General features: G+C 38.6%; 1 protein-coding gene across 2 annotated transcripts in view; it reads left to right on the forward strand.

Moving 5' to 3' along the window:
- The window catches only part of pcdh11 (protocadherin 11), a 203,872-nt gene that overhangs the window by 80,429 nt on the left and 113,038 nt on the right, over nt 1–10,405 (forward strand). For both annotated transcript variants that reach the window (XM_016451826.1, XM_016451827.1), the window contains exon 4: nt 1,968–2,027. In XM_016451826.1, coding sequence (XP_016307312.1) covers nt 1,968–2,027 — 60 coding nt within the window. The remainder of the gene's footprint in view (nt 1–1,967; nt 2,028–10,405) is intronic.

The following is a 10,405-nucleotide window of genomic DNA, read 5'->3' on the forward strand; positions in this document are numbered from 1 at the left end:
TAAAGTATGTACTCTTTTGGTGAAGAAAAAGTACACACTTTTGAGTGTGTAGTAGAAGAGTAGGCAAGCTTTGGGACGTACTATCACGTCACACAACTGCGTCTTTAACGGACGCTCTGTCGCATAGATACACGCACCCTGTTACTGTAAACTGGCCTATCAATCATCTTGTCACAGTTAACATCCTCCATATAGCATTTAATTTAACTTCCTACCGTATTGGAGAGAAAAGAAGTAGCACATTGATGCATTTAAAAGTTAACGACCAAACGGATGTTTATAAAAGTTTACAATGCTGTTGCAGATTAAATTTAACACAGATAACATTAAATAAATATTTTTTTACCAGGTTCAATGTTGAATATTCTCACATACTATTTAGGATGGATAGTATGAACATTGAGACGCAGCGATGAATTTATACAACATATTCATTTAACTACATTGATTGATTTTCACTCAACCAATTCAGTTTGCTGATTCATTCAGGAACTAGTAAACACCACTGTTGTGTGTTGCTTGGAGACGTGATAGTTCTGCTTTAGCATTGTTTAGAACTATTCACTGGTGGTGCAAAAATAGAAGAAGCTGCCCACAGAATTGTGTCTAAAATGTAAGTTTCTCAATATTAGCTTAATGTTTATTGAAATGTTGTATGGACTATCACACTCACAATCGTGTTGTGGGTCAGAATAGTGCTTTTGCTCGTGTACCACGTGGCGGAATTGAGTTCAAATTGCTCTGTACTTAACAAAGAGCTTAATAGATGTTTTGATTGACCAAAGTAGAGCAGACACAAGTCAATGTGAGCGATGCTGACAGCGACACTCCTGAATAAACATGTCATGTCCTCTGAGCTGCCCTTGAAACTAGGAGAACGTGTGTTCTATTAGTCTCCCCATACTTGAGTTCCTGAGCCAGCTCTGCTCAGGTTACAATATCATGTATTGTTTAAACTAGCTCATTAGAGGAAGAACTGTCTACGGGAGTGTAAGAACCTGGTTGAAAAGGAAAAGAATGATTCCGTAATTGGTCAATTGTGCAAAAAAATTTAAAATCATGTAACCTATGTCTCTGTAGAGCTTTATCCTTTCAGGAGCGGCACAAAACTTCTTTCTATTATCTCAGACGCCTAGGGCTGACCACGCAATGTTTGTCTTTTACCCGATAGCGGGTGTGAAGTGAGGTTACCACATAGCCCATGCTGAATCCTCTAAGTGCTGATGAAATATAGATGTTGAAGTCTGGACCGCTCAATGTTTCATCTCTCTTGGTGATACCATAAGGAAGCCATTAATAGTGTCAGAGAGCATTAGTCCTACAAAAAGAAGATAACTGGATGTAAGAGAATGACTGGCAGCACCTGCTTGGAATCAACTGTGCGTCCCACAAATATTAGTGAGAGAAGTTTGTCCCCTGCTGTGCAGACATTTTCTTCCTCATATGTATGCGAGGTCACTTCAAGATGGTCATTTCCCCCTGCGCTGCCTTTGTCAGTGTGCAGAGGCCCTGCATCATGCATAATCACAAACAGCAGGACCATCTGTTGTTGCCTTGTTGACTTATCTACGTGCAACCTTTTTACTGTTGGTTTTCATGTATCAGTCTGATGTAGCACCATATTTACAATATGCTAATTGGTTAATGAAATCCTGTTTGAGAACCTTTGCATATGTTATGAAGCCTGTGCTATGTGTTACGCTCATGTTTTCAGCAGTGGATGCAGAAATGGGCTTGTATGGAGAAGGTTTGCCGTAACTATCTGTTGTATATTCCACCAGCGCAGATTGATGACCTTAACCTTTATTCGCTCAACTGGCTTTTTCATTTCTTCAGAATAAGTGAACGTAATAGGTCACTTTGTTCTCCCTTATTAAGAAACATGCAATTTATAGGAACTATGCTTGAATGTAACAGTTTTATTCGAACTAAAATAACTAACACAGAGTGATTTGTTTTTCTTCTAGAACCAGAGCCAGACTCCAGATAAAACATTCTCTGTTGTCCCAGCCACGTGCCCCCACAAGGTAAGTCACTGTCTTACTAATGGTTCTGCCTGTTAGAGGCATTGTATTTTCACTGTGGGATAAAGGCGTTACAGTTTGTTGCATCTCTGTGAATCAGTGGTTCTAAACTGAATTTATCTCTTCTAATACGCAGACAGAAGGGAAAAGCAATGTGAAAATGTGTCTTTTGTTATTGACGTCACAGGCTGTGCTTTTTGTTGTCTTTTTTGTTGCTAATTTCTCTAGCTCAAACATTTCTCTAGCTCAAACATTTCTCTAGCGCAAACATAGTCATGGGTTCGATTCCCAGGGTATGCATGAACTGATAAAAAGCATCTACCAAATGCATAGATGTAAATGATCCTGTCAAGTTAGGCAAATAGCAACATGGACATGTTGAGTTACATGCCCTTGTCCACAAAACTACACCAGGTGAATATTCAGGATGAGCTGATAAGCTGTTTTTTGCATGTTATTGTCAATAAAAAATGGAACATGTAGCGTTTAGTTTTTGGTGTTTAATTTTAACATTTTCTATTTGAAAAATGGATATTCATTTTGAGATTTGCTAAAGATTTCATGTATCAGTTTTACTAAATTATTAGCATTTGGAATTATTAATATTAAGTGAGTGTTATATTAAGTAAATGCATATTAAGTATAGGTAAAACTGAGCATGCACAATTAAATATCCAGTATTGATATACATATTCACTGATACAGATCTGATATGATAATATGATACCAATACATCTATATTAACCCATTTTAGTAAATTAATAAAGGTTAATCAGGATTTTATGAACTTTTTAAGTATAATTTTTTATTGATTTTTCAATGTATTTTATGGATAAATCATAAACAATTTTGCTGCTGTGTTGGGTCGCCTCTTGATCTGTGTCCTGAAGCAAAACCAGTTCTGCTACTGAAAAAAAAAAAAAAATAAAAAAAATAAATTGATGTGTGTCGGTTTAGGGAAATACCGGAAAATACCCGTAAATGGCGCATCAGGTACTCATGTATCATGGACATTTTTATCTGAGAGATCATTTTATTCTGTGAATATTTCAAAATGTATTTAGTTTTTTGCTTGAATAAATTGAAATATAATAACATGTCTATTTCTCCACGCCGCCATGTACCAGAGCAAGGAGGCATGACAGCATATATTTCCTTTTTATTGTGTCTTATCTCAGGTTGGAGACAAGGCCCTGAATTAAACCATAGTATTGCTACAAGATGTCGAATTATCAGTGATTTCATGCTTTTTGGGCTCAAGATTTACCAAAACAGTGACAAGAATCAGTCAAGTTCTTTGTGCAGATGAACAAAAAGAAAATATATTTCCTACTTGAAAGTTGTCTGCCTCGGCTTTTGAGCAGTTTTCAGCACTTGGGCTTGTTCACACAGCCTACTGTATGTGAGAAACGCTATAATGTGTTATATTGCCAAACCTCGCACTATTGTCATTCCACTAACCCCAAATGTGCCAAAGTGCTCATTTCCTTTTCTGGTTGACTGGGTGGGTCAAGAGTAAATACCTCGCAGAAAAGTCAGTGAAAGTCAGGCACTGGCACGTCCGACAGCCTGTCAGCAAGCGGTCCAATTCAGCAGCCCCTTAATATAAAGAATACCATCAAAAGTAACTTGAAGCTGCAAGAGAAAGCGGCAAAATATTTATACAAATCACCCCGGTGCTCATTGTGAGATGTATGAAAAAGGCAATCAGCTTTTTCCTGAACCTCTCGGCACACAACAGGGCTCTAATTGCTGACCCGTCCTTCACACGAACCTGCGCGATTCACCCCTGTCGAGATCACCTCTAATAACACATTCTATACAGTGCTGATGCGTTCAAACTCACCTGCTCGACATCCAGGCTGCAGCGTTTTGTCCTTGAAATATGAAGAGCGTTGCAATTCCCATGTTGCTGTCAGCTCTCCTCGAAACAGCTGATCTGGATGGAGGTAATGAAGGGATGCCACCAATTTGTGATGGCGTTAACGTTTCCCCGCGACCAGCAGAACATAATCTCTGTCTCGTCGCTTCCCATTAGTGCCTGTGATCTGCACAAACCAATATGCAAAGAAAGCAATGGAGCAGTGGAGTAATTTGGTGTGTCACTCAGCACCGAATGAAAGTATAATGGCTAAACGGTTAGATATGATTTCTATAATAGGAATGTTGTACTGTGTGGCACTAAGACCGGTCCTGTTTTCTTTGCTGGTATAGTATGCATTCACAATGAAAGGGAGCTAATGAACAGATAGCTTTTAAAAGTGCCGCGATTATATGGAAAGTAGAGAGGAAGGGAAGGATGGCGGGAGAATGAGAGAGCGAAGCCGGAGGGGGTGGAGAGAACACTAAGTATACATAATTGCTGTTTGACACATTGGCCAAATTCTGCTGTGCCAGGATTGCAGTGAAGATGATTAACGGCTGTCCGTGTGGGTGGGCAACTTGGTCACCCAGGGCTTCTAGTTTCCATAGCAATTGTACTCCAAAGGCCATACATTACACTGTGAGAGTCCCTGAGGCCTGAGCATTGTTAAATTCCCCAATAATATTTTACATTATGCGTTTGTCCTCTCAGCGGTAATTCATTCCAGCCACTGTGATTCACAATAGGTCAGTAGTGAAAGTGGAGAGAGTCCCAATTTCAGACCTCCTATCAGAACGTGAAGGATGGCACATCTCGACGCTTAATGTTGATCAAGTGGCCCCGACTTGAGGGAAAGTGATCATTTGTCTGACATTACAGTAGGCACGTCTGTTCTGCCGATCCGATGGATGACCCGGCTGATATTTTGCAGGTATTTAAACGCCATTCATCAAAGCTTCAAGTTAACCCTAGCAGGCACCACGTCGCAGAGCCTCCCTGTCGAGCCGCCAAAGCAGATGGCAGATGGAGTGCAGAATTTGACCCTTCCCTCCCTCCCTCATGCATGTGAAACACTGGCACAAGCTGCCTGATCTGGGCATGGTGCGACCATAGTACCCCTGCATGCAAGCACAGACACATATTTCATCTCTCTCTGTGACATCACGTCCTCCAGTTCCCCTGCCACTCAGAAATTGGCCCTCGTGACCACGAGCGCGATGCATGTGAAACACTGGCACAAGCTGCCTGATCTGTGCATGGTGCGACCATAGTACCCCTGCATGCAAGCACAGACACATATTTCATCTCTCTCTGTGACATCACGTCCTCCAGTTCCCCTGCCACTCAGAAATTGGCCCTCGTGACCACGCACTCCTCTGCATCCTACTCTAAATGGTGTTTTGAACTTGGGGGAACCGGTGGTGAATAAGCACATCTTAAAAAATGATTCATACTAGATAATACATGGAAATCCCTCCAGCTATGCAACAACAGGCTAGTCATGCAGCAATTAAGCCAAGTAGCATGCAAAACTCAAAGCAGCGTGCTCTGCGTTAGGGGCTCCGCTCACGTACATGCGCCATTCAGGAGGGAGTAGGCGTGATGCTGGAAGACAAGCAGCAAAATGCCCGAACCCATACCGCCGTCTCAGCGTGGCGCCTGAGGATGCTTTGGCAGACATCTTTAGACAAACATGAAGTAGAGCTGGAAAAACTCACAATCGGAAAGGTCAGTTGTGACCTCTGGGTGCAGGGCTATGCTGAGCCTGTCACTAGCAAGCACAGCATGTTCATGTCAAACAGAGAAAAGGTACACGGGCTGCCCCCTCTCCGAATCTGCCGTGCTGCATGTTGCGTGTTCATGCATCTGTGTTGAGGATATTTATAGCTGTTTTGATTCATCAGTAGGGTCAGGAACTGAGAACAGGTTCTTATTCTGATTTTATTTTTTTTTTTTCCCAGGTTAAAATGACATTTGGTTCTGTTAACTGTTCTCACAGATGCTTTAATTTAGATTTTAGTCAATAAAACATGTACAGCACAACCAGTGTAGTCTGATTGCCAAACATGACTTGAATGAACACTCAATCTTTCAAAAGTTTGATATCAGTAAGATTTATATTATAATTGTATATATAATAGTTTATTATATTATAAACAGTAATATTATTATTATAATTATTATTTAAGAAATTAATGTTTGTATTCAACAAGGATGTGGTATTGATCAAATGTGAAAGTAAAGACATTTATGTTGCAAAACATTAATATTACATACTATTTCAAATAAATGCTGTTTTCTGTTCTTTCCATTCATCAAAAAAATCAGAAAAAGTATAACAGTTTTCACCAAAATATTAAGTAGTACTATTGTTTTTAGAATAAGTAATAAGAAATGTTTCTTGAGCAGCAAATCAGCATACTAGAATGATTTCTGAAGAATCATGTGACACTGAACACTGAAGTAAGGATGTTGAAATGTCAGCTTCTATATTACAAAAAAAATTATAATAATAATCCTTACAAATAAAGGGGAAAAAAGAAATCAACAGCACCTGATGATCTGTATGTTTTTTAAGCACTAGCTGGAGTAAGGATGTTGAAATGTCAGCTTCTATATTACAAAAAAAATAAAAATAATAATAATAATCCTTACAAATAAAGGGGAAAAAAGAAATCAACAGCACCTGATGATCTGTATGTTTTTTAAGCACTAACTCTGGCAACATATCTATACTAATTTCTATTTCAGAGAAATTATTGTGGTCCTCCATTCGGTTTATTCTGCTCCTGCACTTGGCTGTAATTACAAAAGCAGTGTTAATGTGGTGTCTCTTTAATTGGCAGACTTGTTGCTTTTTTACAGCCATATTAAAGCGGGGTCTGTGCACAGGGTACCACATTTATAGACTTGTCCCTCACAAGGTCCTCTGGCTGTGGTTGACCCGACTAATGAAGAGATGAAAGGAATACTAACCTCTGGAATTACAGCCGTAAACCCACTCGGATTGGATGATTTATGGCATTAGAACAAGACTAATTTGTCCCATTTTTCATACACATTTCAATATTAATCAGTCATACTTAAAAGAAGGCAGGAACTAATTTTTTCCCCTCTTGTCACCGCAAAGAGCGTGGCTTTTTCTGAAACTATGGCAGATTTCCTGCTCTCCTAGTTAAACCAATCAGGGATTTTGCCACATGCTGTCCAATCAATTAAGTCAAATGTGTGCGCAGCCCTTTGATATAGAATCATTTGTCAAATCAGCGGAGGTGGCAGAGTGCAGTTACCCAAGAGTCTGAGGCTCTTGACTCCCGTCCACCTGGAAATCAGTGTTTGGATTCAGGCATTTCTGGTATCCTCCATCCCGCTAATGGGGTGTCATTGTGCGCACTGGATTTAATTCAGCTAGGGTCCAAAGGCTTTTTCCATGCATTAGCCTCTTGACTACATAGCTTAACCTCTTAATTTTTTGAAAGCTTTGCCCAGAGAAATCACGATATTATATAACAGAATGGCAGCCATTAGGATTCAAATGATTTGCTTTTTGCTGTTCCTTGGTTATTGCATTTAACGTTACACGATACAACAACCACGTTCAGCATGACATAGAGGCATCAAACATAATCTGGTTTTCTGCCATTATTGTGTAATTTGTGATCGGAAGTGAAAGAATCCCGAGCTCTTCAGGTAGAGTTAATCTGCTGATTGTGCTGTATGGAGAAGTAGCTTGGCACTGAGGGGTCATTTAGTTCATACATTGCACTTTTTAATAATGCTCTCATGTTTCTTTGCTCTTATGGCTCTCAGAGGAACCTGAAGAAAACTTCACCTAATTTCCTTCTGTAGCGATTCTAATTTAGAGCAGGCAAAATCAGGCAATTTATAGATGCAAAATATTCTTATTTTGTGAGATGGATTAATTGGAAGCCTTCAAATGAGCAATGTTTTGATTAATTATTAACTATTAACGTGTTTTAGCTTAGGATATTTATGATTTTTACAGTTGCGCTATACTCAGTCCTTATCCACACAGCGGTGTGAAATACATGAATAATTATTCAACACAGAACGTGTACTTTTAACTGAATTATATTACAAAATTGTTCCCTTTTTTCAAATTATCAGGATGTAAAATATGTCCACTTGTTTCAGTCTGATCTCCTTAGTATTCATAAGTATTTGTACATGTTATTTGCATACAGTTTTGAACTTTTGGATATATACTGTATGAAACATACACTTATGGACATATTGGCAGCATCTAACATAGCACAGATGTAGAAACAGAAACATCTTACAGATGCTTTAAATTTATATTATGTGGATATTTAATACGATTTAATATCAATTTAAAGCTACCATTTTCAATAAACATGTAACAGGCAGATAAATGTGCAGTGACATTTAATTATTAACTTTAAAGCAGCCTGTGAAAATTATTTCAATTTAAAATATCAAGTGCAGCATTTTTACTTAAGCGTGTTTGACACTTTTGAGTTAAATTTGGACACAGTTCCCATAATATAACTCAGTTAATTTGTACTTTTGACACCACTGCATTATGAATCTGTGTTGTATTGTAAATTCAGATTAGTGGGAGCCATCTACTTTTTGTACTTTTTATGTAACGAACACTTGATGTACCACAGGAACCACTATATACATGAGTTTCCAGCCATAAACAAGGTCTAGTTAAATGAAAATAGGTGCATAGAATGAACATACTGAGCTGAATCAAAACGCAATTGAAGTGTAGGACTTCAAGATAATGCTAGAGTTGTTTCAGTCCCATGATTCTTATCTGATCTTCCATACTGATCAAAGTCATTCAACTCGAGTGCTAAATATTTCAGTAAGAATAAAAAACAGTGTGGGATGATCACATGATTCATTTCTATGATCTAAATTGGCTTTTTCTCTGTATTTAATCTGCAAATAAGAGGTCTTCAGACAATGTTATCGCACTCATGCTGTCAAGTGTCATGCAATTAATCGATTATTTGGATCTGTGATTTGTGCAGCTCCACATTTCATCATGTTCTGTTTTGACAAGGAAGCCAATCTTCATATTCGGGAACAAAAAAAGCCATCTGGAGCTTTTATTGCACATGCTTTCCCCACATTTATGGTTATAAGGTATTGCCTATAACGCGGTATAATGATCCACCAATTGAAGGTAGTCATTTTCCTGATGTAGGGTGAGATGCTAATGAGCCTGTGTCACAGGCAGTAGGAGTGGTGCTGTATCTTTACAGTGGGTGGCTAAGCACGGGGAGCATGGAAGAATCTCCCATAAGCTTAAAAGCAAATTAATGCCTCTCACCTTCATGCAACCTTTCCCTCCCTCTCCTCTTCATGCTATTATTCATAGGACTCTCACTGTCAAGTTTGGCAATAATTTGTATACTATTCTTAAAAACGTTCCCAGCCCCATTCCAAGAGGCACTGAGGGGAATAGACAAGGGAATATTTAAAGGTGATTTTTTTTTTTTTTTCTGCATCGATGAGTGAGTTTGGTTTAAAATGTAAAATTTATGATTTCCTGAGACCCTCGGTCTGGTCCACATATGGGAGTCTTTATTGGGGAAGGGCTGGAGGGAAATGCTATGGTATGATAATCATTAAATGGATATAAGTACTATGAGAGCATTGCGCTCAAAGGAATATTACATTTGCTCCAAATACTTGTATTCTAGGAAGGAGAATTAAGACTTGTTGTTCAAAGACAAAAATAATCATAAATAGTACATTATAACTACCAGATTACCTCATTAGAGTCCGCTCCTCCAATCCACAGCTGCTTTTGCATTGACATCTGATTGTTAGCATCTCACATACAGCAGAGAGCTTGATAATAAGACATTTACTTGTAGTCTGTTCTCTAAAGGTCTATATGGGGCTTACAGGTCTTGAAGCAGTCGGCTTGACACTCAATATAAACAAGCTCTGGAAAATTTCAGACTGAATCAAGCGCTGAAGATTTCTAGCACTGTTCACTGTGACAACATATGCTGCGGTTGATAGCCATAGCCAGAAAACAGTGAGAGGTCTGGAATAGAAATAATGTTAGGTTTGCTCCCTTGTTACATTGGCTGATGACATAGACTATATTTTCAGTCACGGGCCTGTTTTAATAGGGCATTTTTCATGTGCAGACGTGTACTGTTATTGGCGGTTACATTTTGTATCGTGTTTGTTCTCATGCATTATTAATATCTAGTTAGTCATAAATATAAACAGTTTTTGTCATGCCTGGAAAGCTGTCTGTCATTGATGTTAAGGAAAATTAATTATTCCATCACCCTCATGTCATTTCCGACCTGTAATATTTCCTTTCTTGCATGGAGTGCAAAAGGAGATGTTTAGCAGAATGTCCAAGCTGCTCTTTTCCATACAATGGAAGTAAAGAGTGGCCACAAATGTCAAGCCTCCTTTCCACTATCTCCGACATTCACATTTCACCCACTAATATATAATATATATATATATATATATATATATATATATATATATA

The sequence above is a fragment of the Sinocyclocheilus anshuiensis genome, unplaced genomic scaffold (assembly GCF_001515605.1).
Source record: "Sinocyclocheilus anshuiensis isolate Anshui unplaced genomic scaffold, SAMN03320099.WGS_v1.1 scaffold535, whole genome shotgun sequence".
Taxonomy (NCBI): Eukaryota; Metazoa; Chordata; class Actinopteri; order Cypriniformes; family Cyprinidae; genus Sinocyclocheilus; species Sinocyclocheilus anshuiensis.